Raw genomic sequence first — 18573 nt, forward strand, 5'->3', positions numbered from 1 at the left:
CATTAAGCACCCACGCTTCCCAGGAAAGTGAAAGGAGGTAGCTTGATGGTTCATAGTGTCAAGAAGCAGCACAACATCAGCGAAGTGCACTGAGGAAAAAAGATTACTTTGAAAGACCTAATCCATTTATTCTTCCATCTAGCTTCAGCTCTTGCCTCAGTTCTAGTTTCTCCATTACATACTGAGAATAAAGGAAGATCCCATTGGTTTGACTCCTGTTTACAGAGTTAGTACCACGCAATTAATTCAAAAACCAACATTCTCAGAAGCATCCTGAGATCACCTGAGAGGCTATAACCTTTCTGCAAACCCCCCTTCCTGTAAAGAAAGGCAGAATGGAACACTTCTGGCATCATGAAAAAACAAACAAACAAAAACCATTGAACTGCTCTGGAAAAAGTGCAGTCAGCAGTAAGGACTTGGATCAAGTTCCTCAGCAACTATTTCCTGATTTTCAGTAGGGGGACAGGAATAGCTAACAAGCCTATTCCATAGAGATTGCGTGGATTTCTTTCTTCAAACAAAAATCATAAAAGAAAGAAGCACAACTAAACAATCAGTTGGAGGGTCAGGTGGTAGGAACAACTGTAAAAATTTTGGTAAAACTCAAGAATTGTGGCAAAGCTTAAGTGTTTATTAGTAGGGGAGAAAAGAGGAAATCCACTGGAATTTGCTTCTTTTAGTTTTAACTAGAAGAGTAAGCCATTTCCAAAATGTTAAAGAGTTCACCTGGTCTCTGTGAAGAGACTACCGAGGCAATTTCCTAACACATTTTCTCGGCCTTGTCAGGAATCCAACTCCTTGAGCTCAGAAATCTTTGTATGACCCTCTAGAGTCAACAACTGCAAGCTTCCCTCAAGTTGGAAATGTAAAAAAAATTTTAAATATTCCAATCACTAACTGCAAGTGTTTCCACACAGTCCTTCCCAGAAATTCTGAAGGAACTGAGCCGCTGCCAGAAATTCTACTTTAGCAGTTCCCTAGAAAGGAATGAGAAAGCCTAGTAACTTTGCCCTTGATGCCTACAGTTACAGATTTTCACTCTGACTTAGAAAGCAGCCTCTAAATGCCATTAATCTAAATGCTTCACTTACTCTTTTTGAAGCCTTCTGTAACTTCCCGCCTTCGCAAGTAGCTCGACACAGCTGGCTCAAAATTTACCAAGAAAAACAGTTTGTTTTGTAACACAATGCTGGAAAAGCTGCTTTGCCTCAGTTTATATTTTATACTCTGTTTCACAAGCCCAAAACCTAATTTATCTGTTGTCCAATATTTTATTCACATACTGAAAAATGTGGCAGAATGCAAAAGACCTCCAATACTAGAAGCAAAATTTCATGAGCATAAGAAAGTGCAAAAAAAAGTTTATATACATAATTGGTGGTTCGTATTTTTCACTGTCCATTTTCAAAATTAAAAACCACTAAGATTATCTATGTTAAAGTGATAATACTGTAGCATAGAATACCAAGCCAAACCTGTTAGAGTGCACGTAATTCTCCAGCGTACTGAAGGGCCTACACCAAAAGCTCCTCAGCACACCTTCCTTTCTGTTGAAATGCCTCAGTTGCCCACAAGCACAGAACAAATATTACAATACATTCTACAAATTTGGATAATATACCTGCATCAAGTATTTTGACCTGCCTTTTTTTTTTAAATTTGTCTTATCAATTTTCATAAACTTTCTCAAAAACCTAGAAAGGGATTGGGTCATTTATTTGTCTTTCTTGTTTCATTATTTTGGACTATTCTGACTTGAGCTACAGCAGTCACTAAGATTAGCAGCATGCTACACTGCACCCATACGTCAGTAAAGCAGATCAAAATGTGTTGAGATAAAACTAAAGGTGCACACAGAACATGTGGTGGTCTACCATCACAATTTTTGAAGTGATTACTACTTAGAGTCTCAAGGCGTGATAAATGACGGGGGCGGGAAATCTTACAAAGGTTGAATGAAGCCATCAAGAGTACAAGCACTTTTAATAGAGTAAATAAAAATCCCAATGAATAGCCTTTTGTCAGGTAAGTTCTCTAAATCAGTTCATCATAGGATTACACAAGTGCTACTGTCAAGACACAAAACATGATCAGCAAAACTCCAGTTTTGAGTGTATCATTTTACCACCAGTTTGCTCCATGCCATATTCTACGTGCAAATTTAACATAATTGTTACAGCAATCTGTAACGAAAAAGATAATCTATGGTTTTAGACTAAACTTATCTGTCATCCCTTTGTAGAGTCTGCAGAATGCACTTTAAGAGTCTTGCTTTAAGAAAGGATCTAACTATCTGAAATTCTTTGAAAGTGGGAGTTCAAAGCCAACTCAGCCAAGTAATAAGGAGATCTGGGACCCCATACACTCGAGGAGGTCAAAGGAAATGGATCTATTTCATAGAATTAATCTATAGCTACAACATATTTAGCAGTACATGGCATGTCTAAGCTCCCTTTAAAACAAATCACAATCTTGAAAGGAGTTAAAAATAATATTAGCTACCTAGTATGTCCAAAAAGAGCACGGCCTTACCTGACTGTGGTTAATGGCTGCATGGTTACCATGAAAAGGAGACTGTCTTTCTTTATCGCGATGATGCCTACTGCTGTGTTTGCTTCTCTGCAATTGTTGACGCAATTTTGCAATCTAATAAAGGAAAAATTCACATCAGATTTCACCAGATACATTCAGGTACACACATAGTTTCATAAATTTATTCCATCACTTAGTTAAAATTCTTTATTACCACAACATTCACAACTATTGCCAGCACTAAATTAGACTCAAGTTCTTGCAAGTCTAACATGTTAGCTGCCAGTTCAGCTGAAGCCCAGACGACACCTCTGGAAGTTTAATGAAAGACTTGAAACTACATAATGCTTGAAAGTATTTTTGTCACTGCTGTATTTCCTCCTTTGACGAAGAGCATGACCTGCCCTTGACACTTTCTCTCCCACAAATTCAGAATAAGAATTTTAATAGTCCTGCATTATTATATGCAATCAATACCAAATTAATAACTATTTATTGTTTTTCACCAAGCCCACACTCTGTATAGTAAAACGAAGCAGTACAGTATTCTTGCCTTCCTGAAAACTCACAGTAACAGTGCATACCAGTAAAAAATTTAATCCAAAGGTATCTCAAATAACAGCATTTCTGACCTCCTTGAGTTGATCGTTGCTGCCCCATGATGCTGAACGCTTGTGTGAGCTTCTCTTCTTTTCTAAATATTCTTCAGCCCAGGCACTTTCTGTCTGCAGCAAGAAGATTACAGGATTAATAAAAAAAAAAAATATTCCTACTTTCTGGCAGAATATTTTGAGACAAAGTAGAAGAGAACAGTGTTATGATTTGCTAGATTCAGAACTGCAAGTGAAAAGCAGTCATTGACTAGAAACCCTTCTGACATGAAGTATGAGAAAGTGAAGTGAAATTATGTAATTTAAAAACAAACAAAAAAACCCCAAAACCAAAGAAACACACCACAAAATAACCAAATTTCAGATCAACTAATACAGGAATGCACTAGTTTCCCTTCCAAATTACTGAGCATAAGGCAGTGTTAACAGCCAGATGTGCCACAAGCTGCTATACAGCTCTGAAGAACCAGAACAACAGTGCTGAATTTGGGGGAGATGGTATAGTTTATTTCCTGCACAGATGTTGACCTTATTATTTCTGACGCATTAGCAAGGGTAACTTGGTGTAAACATTGTGAAAGCCTGCACCAGTACAGCTTCAAAATCATGTTCTTGCTCACAAGAGTGAGAAAAAGGAAGGAAAGGCATATAAGCACCACTAGAGCTATTGCAAAGCAGGGAATTAATTTATTCATGCCTCAAAAGACTTCAGGTTCATAGTTGTCTCAGGCCAAGCAGAAAGTAACACAGATAATACCAAGCTAGCTTCACTAAACCAACGAAGTCGTTAACATTTAATAAAGAAACCTGCAAACATGCTGTGGTGAAAAAGTTCTGAGAAATTCAAAGCATCATTAAGACAAACTGTATTTATTTAAGGTAACAAAATGCACAGGTAAGCCTGCGATAATACTGCACGCTTTATGGACAATTTGTATTCCCACCTAACCATGTCCAGAATGACCTTCAAAAGCAATGAACTGTAAAGGCTCTAACAAGAGGCACAACAAAATCCACCAGGAATCTCTGTGAAGTCACAAGAAATACACCTCATGTAGCAAAAGGGGAAGGATTTCTGGAAGCAGCTTACACATTGAAGGAGACAGCAAATTCCTTTAAAATCACTGTTGCCACAGTACAGTTCTTAGCATACAGCAGCAATTTAGCTAACTGATCCTCAGAAGTCATTAATATCTCACTTTCTCCTACAAACAGGAAGTTCGGTTGCCTCAAAGCCTTCACATCTACAGCGTGCAACAGTTGTTCTTATATTTGAGACTAACAGCTTGCAAGCCACAAGCTGACCTTGCTTACTCTACCTCAGAACGCAGAAACTCACAATGCCTTTGATGATGTGTTATTAATCTCCATTTTGCAGGGAAAATGGAGGTGTAACTCCAAACATACAGGTTGCATCTGCTTCAGTACAGGTTGCATCTGCTTCAGTTACAGATGTAAGTTTCATATAAATGAAACCTCCATTATCAGTAGTTTTTAATCTTCATCATTCCAAATCAAAAACTAACTAGGACAAATCTAAGTAATACATTTAATAGAGTTGCATCAAAATTTCTATTTCGTAGCAAAATTAGAATCTATTAGAATCTGTTTTTCCAGAAAAGCATTCACTTATCTTCATCATAGAGTAATTGATAACCCCCATTCCCAAGTACCAATCTTTGTCTATTTAATTCTCAAATGTCAATCTGGAGTCTCATCCTATCCTGCGAAACAATAAGTTTTAGCTTCTAATTCTAACTTCCTAACTCAGCACAACCACTACACTTGCCTACAGGAATCTAATTAACATTCTAATCAGGCTTTGCATTTAATTTATATTCAAGACTTTGACTTAAGATTCCGGATTTATTTCATAAATTAATATCTGATTCATTTTAAAGGATTAAAAGTTGCTTTGATGTTCATCCTCCAAACAAATAATTAAGATATCTTTAGAGCAAGAGTAGGAATAAGACCTTAAATTACAGGAAACCTTTACATCAAGACAGAAATGTAATACTATTTTAGCAAGTCTCCTCCCACTTTTTCCTCCACATTTTGTTTATAATACTTATTTTCAAGAAACACAGACCAAATAACCAATAGGGAAAGAGGGATTTCTATTTCTCTAGGTTCTTAAAGTGCTACTACTTGCTTATGAGTTGTTCTCATTCACAACATCCCTCTGCCTGTTCTAGAATTACAAAGAGAAATGAGTTTAAGGCTAAACTTATCACAGATAGTAGAACACTTAAGTCTGCATGTACCTAATCCACTCTGGTTTTATAGGCAGGTTTCACCAAAATTATCAGTCGAAGCAGGAGTCTGACACATAGACAGCCTCTGCATGACCTGGGATCTCTTACACCATTCTCAGCGATAACGTATGAGCATCTCTACACAGGCCTGCAAGCCGAAGTGTGTCACTAATTGCTTTCTCTTCCCAGTCTGCTTCCTGAATGACTCTAATCCCTACGCCATAAATCCACAGAATCAAGATACCCTGCTTACTCAACCTGAAAATCTTTTATATCTTAATAAATTAATTCTTGTTCCCTAAACTTCTGAAATCCGAACACATCCATTTCACATCAGACTTTGCGAAATCCCAAATTACACACTGGAGCCAGAATATCTTGCAAGTGAAACTTCATCCAAACATCATGTCTTCAGAAATGCTGAACAATACAAATGGAGAGCCCCTACTATCTTGGGAAGCTAACTATTGTAAACCACATTTTTCCCGAGCTCAAATGGTTGCTCTCAAGCACACCAATAAGATTAAGAGCAATGATGTCTCCTTGATGTCACATCAACACAAACTTTGGATATACAGATTTATGTCTGCATCCCAAAATTTTCTACTTGTTTGATAAATTTTAAATTAGGAAGTGCAAACAGAGCATTCTATTTCCATCAGCAGTATACTAACATAAATCACCACCTAATATACTCATTCGGCAGAAATATCCAATGCCTTTTACAGTCTTCCCATTAATCTTTGCAAATCTGTTTCCTCATATATGAAAGCCCCACTACCATAGCAGCCAGATGTGTCAGAATTGGAAGAAAAATACAAAAGAAAAACGCAAGTCAAAAAGGATGACATCTAATTTACCTGGAAAATACACAGATTATGAAAGCCCAACCATGACTCACACTGAACTGAAACTAAACTGAAAGAGATCAACTGAATATAGCAAATATTTTGGCAGTAGTATAGAAATATAATTATTTCTAAAAGCTATCCTCATAAGAAATCAAATATGAAAATAGCTAGGGCACCCACACTGGTCTAGTTCTGCCCTTTAATAGCTAAGTATGAACAGCAGTTCCTTGTGTATCACACGCCTGTCTTCACCTTCGTCCTCTTACTATGATTTTCCTACCTTTCTCACCCCATCTTCTACTTATTTTTCCGATTCATTTTCCTGCACAGAAAACTTGTTCCTCAACTCTCTTTTCTTCATCCACTTCTATTTCCACCTTATCCACACAGGCACATTCCCCTACAAAACACCTTACTTTTCTACTGATCTGCTCTTTGAATTGCGGTCCTTTCTGCAAAATGTTGTGGATCTTGAGAAGGTCATACAGTAACAAACAATGCCGCAGACATCTGCTCAACATCTTACACATCTGAGTAGACAACACACTGAAACCTATGTGGTCACATTTTTGTTACTATTACCAAACCCGGGGCAGCCTCAAACTCAAGTATGTCCCACACACTGTCAGCCAACTGCATTTTGCTTATGTTCTTTGGAACTGGCAGAGACCTGTTACTGAAACCATGCTCTAAGAACAGGGGTTTAAAATCTGATATGTTTGGTACTTTCTTTCACTCTACAAGTTAGAGAAATCACTACCAGACTGCATCCACAGTAGAAAAAATGAAACATCGAGATATTTTACGGAAGAATCCATCTTGAATCACTTCTGCATACAGTAGGATACCACATAACAGCTGCCTTTAAGGGGAATAAAACAAGTGTCATGATAAACATGTAACTCTTGTAATGCCAGTTTCGCTTAATTGTTTGTTGGTTCTGTCTTTACAGGTGGCATAGAACTGAACCATTACAAGCCTGTGAAATTTACAAATTGTTGAAGTTTACTGACAAATCATGTACTTTTTAAATACTTTCCAGTAGAGCTAAATTTGAACATCATTTATAGTTCAATGAGACAGCTCTTCATTGTATATAATTCTATACCTGGTGCATAGATCCCAGGTGAACATTAATGGCCTTTTACAGAGGATGAACAGCCTACCACAGAAAAGGCTACAATAACCTTTATACAGGCACTACAAAAGCTTTTCTATTCAGTTTTAAGACAGATGTAATATACAGAGTCATTAAGTTCTCTTGCATAAATTTAAACTAAATAGTACTTAACACCAGTGCAATCTAGTGTACTGCATACTGTAAGAACAATAAGAAAACAGATGTGCAATACACTCATGTTTTTCTGAGGAAAAAAGAAAGCGGAACTCTTAACAGATATTAGAGTTCACAGCCATTTCTTAGAGAAGAATGCAAATAATTCACATACGTAATAGCAAAGGTAGGATTCTTGCAATTTGAACGTGAATAGGAACTCGCAAGTAAGAAAACTGAAGCGAATGTTTTCAAGGGAAAAGCTTCTTACATTTAAATCCTGTCTTCACATTTAAATACTCCGAAGACAAAAATCTGTCCTACCTGTGTGGCTTTGTCTCTCATGCATGGAGCAGCTTGTCCATGGTTATCACGAGGCCACTGCCCAGCAAGGTATGGAGCAGCAAGTGTATCCAGTGAGGAAGTCCGGCGAATAATACTGGAAGGGCTTGATGAAGGTGGTCTTGATTTGTCAGCTAAAACAAGAACACTTGATTAGAAAGAAAGCAAGACAGAGAGCTTAATTATTTTAACTGCCTACAAGAAAGCATATCAAATCAGAACTACTATGTTATTAAGTATACAACAAGATACTTTTGCTATAGGAATTGTTTGTTTTTCCAGGCTCTATTCAGTTTTAACAAGCAATTAGATATGTTTTTATGGTTTCCTTAAAAACATCCTTATGTCACAAATGTTGCATTGGTACTTGCACACCATCATTTATTCCCTCAAACATGCAACAATCATTGGATTTTTAAATGATGAAGGCTTAGAAGAAACAAAAATACCTAAGTTTCCTCACACATAAAGGCTAATAAAGAAAGTTCGTGAACTTCTTGTGCTGAACCTTTTCAATTTAATGCCGAGTTTAGAGTTCATCTCACTAGCCCTTTACCCTTCACCTATTTTAATTCAAGGTACACTATAAACTGACATGTTTTAATAACCACCCAGTATACAACATATGACAGGTTCATAAAGAGCTATGCCTAACGCTTAGCTCCAGAAGTCAACTTTGATAAGGTAATGATTTACATTTTAAAAGATAATCAACACATCTCCGCCTGTCACATGCTACTTGCTAACTATATTCACATATGCCTGACACTAGACCTTCCGTAACACCTCATTTTTAGTGTTTACATTGATACCAGTTTTCAGAACAATTGATATACTAACAGGAACCCTTACTGAAAATGGTTAAAAATAACAAGCACGGGAAGTAACCCAAGAAGGAAGAATACGGTTAAGAACAAAAAACTGCATTTATCCCATCTGTCAATGATATCTTAAAGTAAAATGGCAGTAAAAGACTACGCTGCAAGCTGGTAAGTGTAAACACTGTAAAGAAAGGTTCCTTAAAATAGCAGCTGAAGTTTGTTAAAGAGATCGACAAGCAGCAAAGATCCAGAGTTTAGATATACATAGTTGCTCACACATTATTTGTTATTAGCTATTCTAGATAAAAAAATGCAAATCCAGGTATCACAATGATCTAAGGTTACTATCAGTTCATTGACTCCCCACAGAATTATACCTGAAGGGATCATGTATTAATCTTACCTATAATGAATACAAAGGCCTAAAACAAATCGCTAGAAGACAGCAAACAAGATACAGAGATCAGATGGAAGCTTTACAAGGGCACTGGAAAAACTCTGTCATATGTCCTTCCTGACTGTGCCTTAGGAAGAATTCTGCACTAAAAGTATAAATAATATAGCAATTTGTATTCTACATAAACTCATTTATGGGCAAAATTAGTTGTGCCTGATTAGTGGCCCACTGCTAGGCAGAAAATAAAAACACTGCCATCAGAAGTCCAAAATTCAATTTCTAAGCCATTTCAATCTACTAAAGACACATAAATATTAACAAAACCTGTTAGGTATAGATTTCAGCGGTGTGGACATCATCTTAGTCTCAGAGAACACCGGTCTTTCAAGTGTAAGTCTAGTGACATTCTATGCCAAACATCCCCATGCAAATTTTGCATTAGAAATGTACGCATTAAAAGTGTGAAAAATATTTCAATTCAACTATCAGGAAATAATTAATTAGCACTATAATCAGCCACATTTACATAAAGCAGTCCAGAAACTTCATCCGGTTTATTACTTCTACTAGTACCAAGAATAATAAAAATCTGACTACTGAGCTGACAGCAGATCTGCTCTCAGGGACTAGCAGCAAAGCTTAGTTTTGGAGTTACCATACTCTTAAGACCCCTGTATCAAAGATATTCTCTGACTAGTACTACCACCGTACAGCACACTGAAGGGTCTGTTTGTATCAGAAGATTTCAAAATGATTCCTTTTGTCTGTACCATGGGAGAATGTGGCATGCTAATGCAACGTGTCATTCCTTAAAAATGACACTTGCTTCCAAAGTTATCAAACATGTTATCTGTCTCAGAAATAACTGTCATACTTTCCCTAATTATTTTTCTTCTGAATTATTAGTCTTCCTCTTCAAGAAGCTTCTTGCTTTTTACCAATGGGAAACAGAAAGGATGTGGAAAAAGAAAATAACATAAAAATCAAGAAGCGTATGTGGTCAGTCACATCATCTCCAAAGCCACTGCAGCAGACAGCTTCAAAACTGAGGCAGCAGAAACTATCACCCTTCCCCCCCCCCCCCCCCCCCCAAAAAAAGTGGAAAGAATATTTTGCTGGGCAAACAGAGAGAATGAAAACTGAAGAGCCTGTTTACTATGTAAGTTCAAGGGAAGCTGCTCATTTCAAGGCATAAAGCCTGTAAGTACTCTCTTTTCCTCCGATTTAAAAATTCCTTCAAGCAATTCTGTTTTCAAGTTACTTTTACTTAGATGGAGCAACAACGTTTGGGCACATTTTTACTTACTTTTCCACCTTCACAACATGTCTTAATATAACTTGCCAAAGTCTACTACAATACTCCTCTGGCTGTTTCAAAACATTTCAATGGGAACATACACAATGTTTTCATTGCACTTTCCTCTACAGTACGTGAAGCAAGTGTTCAGCTGCTATTTTTCCTTGATGTGACCTACATAACAAGAGATCTGCCTCCATAGAGATAACAGTTACAACAGCTGTGGCTGATGAAAAACAATGGAGCTGTTTCATCAAATAGATGCTTCTTAAATATTAGATCTGTTTTAATTGGCCCGATTATCTCTTTAAACCAATATTTGTGATAAATATCAAACCCCCCATCCATCCGCCATACTGTAAATCTGTTTAGAAACAAAGTCTTTCTGCAATCTGGTTTCAACAAAGCAAAATAATAGAACAAAACATACACAATATAAACCAACAAAGTCCATAATGTGGAAAAATAACAGGCAAGTTGCCACGTTTTCACAAGTCACTGCAATACAACTGACCGACTGAAGTTGCTACAGGTAAACTGGCATCACACATCTATTGCAACTGTGAAGTCAGGCACCTCCAAAGTCAGTTTAAGCTAGGGCAGTCTAACAATATATGACTGAAGAGCAAAACTGAACAAATACAGCTGCTTACCAATAACTCACTGAAAGGTGGGAAAGGGAGCACTGACTTAGGGGGGACTTAACATACAAGTCCCACAACTACAATTACAATTGAAAAAGGAAATTACAGTGTGAGAACACATACCTCTGAATTTGATACCCCATAGGAGAAAATTGCTATATATAAAAGAAAGGAAAGGAAAAAGAGGGAAGGTCTTATACACAAGAAAGTCCTAAGAGAAAAAAACCCTCTGAAAAATCATATTTTAATTTTTCAGGAAAAGTTCAGAACTGTTGTTAGAACTGCAAAATAAGCATTACTGCTGAAGTGTAACTTGAAGATTAAAGTCCTGTTGATATCTTTCTACCTATATGAAATTAAAGTTTTGAGAAAGGAAAATAAAAACACTAAAGAAATATCTTCTAACAGACACCATGAGAAAACAAAACAAAACTAGCAAGCAGCAGGAAGAGCCACAGGAAAAGCATACGACACCACTAACCTCACAAAATTCCCTGTCAGAGCTCTAATTGAAGCTTTTTATACAGGTGGGATATCAAAAAAAGTAAGAGCAAGACCCAGCTAGCTTCTTTGGCACCTAGGCATACAGCTAAGATCTGTGTTCTGTTTTGGTCAGCCTTTTCTTCTGAAAGGATGTTCATGGGATCTCTCCCATGTCTAGCTGTCTCTTCCCAAAAACTCACACAAACACAACTGATCTCAGGGGCTTCACCTACTTTTTACATTTTGTTGCAAGTATTCAACAGGCTCAGACAGTTATAATAACAGACACACAGCACAACTGTGTATATTCCCTTTGGAAGACAATCTTGCCTATTGTCTTCACTTAAATGTAAAAGAACTACTCACACTTTTGCTTCTAGTAATTCAAAACGATCCTTTGGTAGGAGAATGACTGAATTAATGTTGTTTTACAAAACCAAACCTCAGAAAGCCCAAGATGCTCAAGTTACTTAATTCTAGTGAATGAAAATATTTTTAATCCAAATAAACTCCCCTGCGCTGTTGGCCACAAGAAACCTAAAGTATGACGCTGCAAAAATGAATTCACTTTCTTCATACCTACTGTTTGTAAAACAGCTTAGGTAAGTGAAGCTGGCGTGAAATGGTACACAAATTATCCTACAGTAATATCTTCTATAACTACTGCAAAACCTTGGTAACTAGTTGACAGGCCTGCAGCTATCATTGTGTCACTCATGAAATTCTTAAAATAAATTCTACAGTGAAATTTAAGAGTGTAATGGAGTTCCATTCCTTCTCCCCACCCCAAGGAGGGATTCACATCTGAACTCTTTAAAGACTTTTCAATATACTGTTATAACAATTTTCATAATTTCCTTTCACGCAAGTAGTCTTTAACATTACTCTTCCATGTATTATTCTAAACAACTGAAAGTCAGGGTAGTTCCAGACAAAACTAATCATTTTTTCTCCTTAATTTTCAGCGTGAGTTTAAATATCCAACACAGTCAACTGGAATATACCAAAAAAGTTCAGCATCCAGTAGAGAAATCTCTCACAACCTCAAGGCACCTGAAAGGGTCAGTAAGCAACTGCTATGGCTCTGGTCTTGACCTTCTTGCTTACACAGCCTGGTGCATTATAACATTTTTGGAGTTGAACAGTTGCACTCTTCTCAGAAGATGTGGTTTATGTAAGAACACAAATAATAAGATCACAATTGATCTTTACTCAGTAGATAAACCAAGATAAAAATAACAATAAAAGCAGAGCATACACATTTCTCTATCTCATTTTGAAGCAATTTACTAGCAGGTCAAAACAACTTCCTCTAACATAGGTGGTTTGCAGACAGGTATAGAGGCATATGTGAAACCTGAACCAAAACTGGAGGTTGCAGGACAGACCTCACAGCATAGAAATCAGGCCACACCAGTGGTAGGAAGGACAGAGCACACTAATTAACACGCAAGCAAAAGCTGAAGTCTGTGAAATAAGTGCTAGAGACTGCAGGGAGGGAAAGGAAAAGATGAAAACCAAGCAGCAGGAAGATCTACGCTCTTAGTCATATTTAGGAGGGAAGCAGCAAGAAAAGCACAGAAATATAGAAATTGTGCCATGGAATCTTCAGTTTTTAATTATTCCACCATGAATACATCCAACATTTAGTTGCAACTGTTCAGAAAACTGGGGGGGGGGGAACCACAAGAAAAAAAACACACACAAAAAACTCACCACGAACAAAAGTCTAAAGAAGGTATTAAGTCACATTTGTAAATTCACAAGTCGAGGTTCTCAAGTGTTAAAGCAGGTTGATGAAAACTACGTTCAAAACCATTCAACTGCTTCCCAGAAAAGAAAATCTGAAAAACATGAAGTTGAGTCTAAAGTATACAACTTGGAGAACCAGTATCGAAGTTCAGAAGCAACTATCACTTGTCTAACTTCAAGGTTCATTTTAATCTAAAAAAACATGGCTGCAGCTGTAGGAATGAACAAAAGCCATCATGAACCAGTAACAAGAAACAGCAAAACCCAAGTAACTCTGCAGTAGATTCTGGCTAATACCCTGAAGTGGCCTGCATGGCTTCACAACCGTAGCCTCATCCGCAAAAACAAAAGTTCCACTTCCATGATCTCAGCTACCACTAAGTTTCCTTCTCAAGATGAAGAAAAAAATTGAAGTTCACTCAGTCTCTATCAAGCGCTGAACTACAAAATACAAATATTAACCAATATTAAACAGGTTTAATTTGCATTTTGGGCCCATACAAGTAGTGTTCAGAAATTTAAACACATGGAAGCAATTAAACAGACACTACTCTTCTGTTTTCACACATCTTGTAAAAAACTAGTGGAGTCATCTTAACACAGTAGAGCGATCAAATTATTTGTTTCTTTCCATACACTAATTTTTAGATCCAGTAAAGAAGTTAGCACAGTTTCAACAGGCTTCTGAAGATGGTGCAATTTTTGCACCCAAAGTGGTCTGACACATGCCTTTACGAACAGCTTTTGAACCTGGATCTCAAGGCTAGCCATCCTTTTCCTCATTCTCCAAGCCAGGAGATTGCATCTTGGGCAAGAGTTTCTACAACGTTCACAGAAAGATTGGATTTTGTGATGTGTATAGTCTTTCAGATTACTGATTAACAAGAATCTCAAACGAAGAACACACACGTTATTCAATCCAAAGCCTCAGAATATGACCTTAGAAAACCAACACTATCCTTATCTGGAAAGCAGAAAATCTAGTTCAGAACCTAAACGCCTTTGTGGCACTGCTCTTACACTGCAGACAAGCAGGTGATCTTGAAGGGGTATGTCCGAACAAATTTAAAAAAAAAACAAACCAAGAAAAATTAAGTCACAAAGACATTAGCTTAAGTACTGTACCAATTGCTTATGACTGACTAATTTGGCGGCATCATTCCCCAAGAGCCAGGATAAAAAAAAGTAAAAAACCCATCACAGTAGGCAAGTTATAATCGTTCTTTTAGAAAGGGGAAGCAATAGTAGAATAAGTATTAAAGGGAATCACGTTGGTCCTAGATTTCTGCGTATATACTTCTGCATATTAGTGAACTTTATTGTGTAGATCACCACATGCAATTTCATGAAAAAGAGTAGTTGTAAGCTTTGGTATCTCAACAGTCACATATTTTCCCAGATTTGAGGACATTAACACAAAGCCTCACTCATGGATTTTTGAGTAAACTTTTACCCCAAAAAGGTCCTACATATGTAAGACTCTATTATCCTCAACCAGATGCCACATATTGCTTAAATCGCAGCATTCCCGTTAAGCACGTTTTAATTATTCGAAAACATTAAAAAGCAGTTTGCTACAAAACGTATGCCGTTCCCACACTATTTTCTATCCCTGCTGTAGCACAAGCTTGTCGTCGCTCTCAAGTTCACATATCCTTCTGCAGGGTTCGCGCTGAAAGTAACTCCTAAGAGAGACACTGAACACTTCTCTCCCGCACCCATGTGCGGTGCTGGCTCGTTTTCTGACCACAAGCTTGCGGACACCGTCCGGATCAAAGCCGCGCACCACGCGGCAGCAGACGCGCGGGAAGGGAGCAGACGTGCAGGCTTCGCAACGGCCCCGAACACCAAGGTCGCCGTCGGCTCGTCCCGCAGCACCTCACGCGCATCTCCCACGCCGCTGACCCTCTCTCGTCCGGAAACCTTGGGCAGCACTCGCAGAGGGGCCGCGGGAGCGGCTGCAATTCCCGCATGGCACGCCTGGCTTTCTCTGCGAAAAGCCAGCAGGCAACCGAGCAGCCACAAAAGCCGCAAGCCCTGCACCGCCCGCACACGCTGCGCAACCGCAGCCGCCACCAGCGAAGGGTCAGCAGGGGCAGCGGCCCGGGCACGGCCCCCGCGCAGCCGCTCCCCCGGGGGCACACCGCCGACCCCGGCCCTCCCCTCCCCTCCCCGCGCTCAGCGCTGCCCGGAACGCGCCTCGCCCAGCCGCCCGGTAAGGGCTCTGTGCCGCCGGGCCCGGCTCCCCTCAGCGACGGCCCGGCGGGCAGCAGGTGCGCGGCGCGGGCAGGCTGGCGGCAGCGCTCACCTTTGCAGACGGGGGAGGTCGGGCTCTTCCTCTCCGGGGAGCTCCTGCCTTGCTCCGGCGAGAGCCGCCGGTGCCGGACCCTGCCCGCCGCCGGAGCGCTGCCCTCCGACAACGGAGGCACGGGAGAAGAGCACGGCGAGGGCCCGCAGCCCGCCGGCGGCAGGTGGTGTGGCCGCGGGGGACTCCCGCGCGCCCCGCTGGCACGCGTGGGGCTGCCCCGCGAGGAGGCGGCGGCCGAGGCCGCGGTGCTGCCTCCCCCTCCTCCCGGAGTCTGCGTGGCCGCGGCGGGGCCGCCGCGCCCGGTGCTGCCGGCGGGCGCCGCGCGCGTGGGGCTGATGCTGCGCGAGGCGGGCGCCGCGCGTGGGAGACCCCCGCCCGGGGCGCTCGCGCCGCCGCCGCTCCTCGTGGGGCTGCCATGTTGCTGCTGCTGCTGCTTGAGCTGGAAGGGCACCGTGGCCCGCATGGGCTGGAGGCGACCGCTCGCTCCCGCTCCGCCACCCGCCGCCGCCGCCGCGCCTCCGGCCCCCAGGGAGGCCGCCGGGGTCGGGGAGCCGCCGCGCCTCACACGCTGGTGGGACATTGTCCGCTGGGAGCCGCGGCTGGCGGAAGACCGTCGGTGGCGCGGAAGGAAGGGGAAGGCGCGAGGCGCAGGCAAGTCCTCGCGGGGGCCCGACGACTCAGGCAGCCGCTGCCCCCCACCCGCGCTGCCTCCGCGCTCTCCGTCCGCCTCATCAACAATAGTGCCCCGGCCGCCGGCCCCGCCCCTCGCGCCCTCCCATTGGACGCGCCGCCGCGCAGCTCGCGCAGCTACGGCGCCCCCGTTGGCTGCGGAGCGCGCTCCTGAGTGGCCGAGGCTGCGCGGCGAAGGGGAGGGAGCAGCCCTTAAAGCGACACGCGACGAGGCCCCGCGCGGCCCTCGGCACGTGCTGCCGGGTGTGGGCCGCCCGCGCGCCCCGGTCTGCAGGCGCCGGAGCCCTCGGCCCAGGGCGGGCCGGGTCTCGGCGGGTGTCCCCGGGCCGGGCGGCCTCGGCCCCGGCCCCCTCAGGCCGCCCCTCGTCTCCTCGAGCCTTGCCTGGCCCGGCCAGGTGCCGCCGTCACGTGGGAAGCCGGAGCCCAGCCGCGATGGCGGCTGCCGCTGCCCCGGGTCGCGGAGCCCGTCCCGGGGAGAGGGCTGCGCGCCGCGAGTAGGGCTGTTGGGTTGTCTGCAGCTGTAAGGGCGCGAGCCGAGAGGACGAGACCCGCGGCAGTTCAGCTGATCGCTGTGCCGCCAGCGTGGCCTTACCGATGGCACCGGCTCTGTGGGCGACACCTGGGCAGGCTTGACACCCTTCTCCCTTCATTGCCGTGTTCACTCTTCTCCATGGGGCCAGTTGCGTCTTGCTGCAACCTTTTCAAAATGCTTGTTAACTGCCGGCGTCCTCTTAACCTGGTTTGTTGGTTAGAGGCACAAATGCGTGCATGAAATGGGTGTTAGCTGAGGTTTTTGGATTATTTAGATAGACGGTAAAGTCTTAAGATTATCCTGGGCTACCCTTCAGAGTGTCCCTGTCAAGGGAAGGTACCAGAAGCCTGGCACATCACCATCAATCCTATTATATCCCTTTCTTAAAGTGTGCAATTTATGTGAGTCACCTCATAAACTACACACATAAGGCCACTTAGCAGTCCTTTTCCTGTAGTCATCTCAAGCACTACTGGTACAATGAGGCAAAACAGCAAAATCCCAGATAACCCACCGAATTAGCGAGGTATCTGGGAGACAGCGCTCACCAGGAACGGCTGAGAGAACAGTACCGACTGCGTAGCTGCGCACTGCTGGCAGTGGAAGTGAAGGGATCTCACAATTCCCTTGGTGACTCCATGTATACGTTGAAAAAGAGAACCTGAGCTTCATGGTGCTCCGCAAGTAAATGCCCGGGAGGTAGAAAACCAGCACCCCAACATGTCTGGAGAAATAAATGGAACCTGTCTACTGTGGCGTTGACAGCCCAGGACAAGCGCACGGTTATCCTGAAGCAGGTTAACCTGCGCAGAATTTATTTCACTTCTTTACTGCAATTTTCAGTCAAGGGCAGAAGATGCAATCCACTCTGCAGTTCCTCATGCCGGGACAGCACCCGCTGCCAGTGCCAGCACAGCTGCTCAGCAGGCTCTCTTCCCTTGGACAGTTGATCCTCCTCAGAAATTCTGGGGTTGTTTGGAAGCAGTGTGCCATAAAGATACTTTTAAGGCATAAAATATTCTGAACACATTCTCATTCCTGTTAGTGTTTTGAAGAGACCAAAAATGAAAGGTATTGATTTGTGTTTGTTTGCATGATCCATGTCATGGAGCCAAGTCACAACTCTGAATGCAGAAGATACCGGTGACAATTGTAGTACTTCCCACATTATTGTCACACTGAAAAAAATGGCACTGCTCACACAGTTGTTATGAGAATATAAAGCAAAGCATTTATGTATACTGCTTATCAGCAGGTGTATTACTTTACATGCATTAGACATGAAAGTTCAACAAGTCATGTACTCAGACCTAATCGAACAGGGAGTGCTTCATCCATTAATTTGTTTAAACTGTAACAAATGTGTTACAACAGGATCTTACTCCTACACTCTGTGGGAATAGTGGAAACAACTAAAGCAGGATTATGAATAATTTTGAAACTTTTTTTTTAAATACACAAAAAACCCCAGCCCCAAATAACTTGTATCCAGATCCCCCCTGACTCTCCTTGTAATTCACACCTCCCAAGATGCGGGTTTTGTTTCAGCTGTCACACTCCTGTTTTGGTTTCGGCTGCCGCCGGCAACAAAAGCGCCACGCGGCCGCCCCTCCCCCCGCCGGCGTGCGGAGGAGAATGGAAAGAAAGAGGCAGAAACTGGTGGGTCGGGATAAGGGCAGTTTAACAGAACAGCAAACAGAGGGAAAACAGGAACAACAACGATACAAATAAGGAGAAAACACAACCACGAACCGTACAACAGCCGCTCTCCCGAAACCG

The 18573-nt window shown here is 42.0% G+C and overlaps 1 protein-coding gene across 1 annotated transcript in view; it reads right to left on the reverse strand.

Annotated features, from left to right (window-relative positions):
- Nucleotides 1-16268, reverse strand: part of FAM117B (family with sequence similarity 117 member B) — a 29120-nt gene extending 12852 nt beyond the window's left edge. Inside the window, exons 1-4 of the mRNA XM_075430382.1 lie at nucleotides 15573-16268; nucleotides 7853-8004; nucleotides 3168-3260; nucleotides 2536-2649 (exon numbers count right to left, since the gene is read on the reverse strand). Of these exons, the coding sequence (XP_075286497.1) occupies nucleotides 2536-2649; nucleotides 3168-3260; nucleotides 7853-8004; nucleotides 15573-16152 (939 nt within the window). The 5' untranslated portion in view covers nucleotides 16153-16268. The remainder of the gene's footprint in view (nucleotides 1-2535; nucleotides 2650-3167; nucleotides 3261-7852; nucleotides 8005-15572) is intronic.
- Nucleotides 16269-18573: the final 2305 nt, after the last annotated feature.

This window comes from Opisthocomus hoazin, chromosome 9 (genome assembly GCF_030867145.1).
Source record: "Opisthocomus hoazin isolate bOpiHoa1 chromosome 9, bOpiHoa1.hap1, whole genome shotgun sequence".
Taxonomy (NCBI): domain Eukaryota; kingdom Metazoa; phylum Chordata; class Aves; order Opisthocomiformes; family Opisthocomidae; genus Opisthocomus; species Opisthocomus hoazin.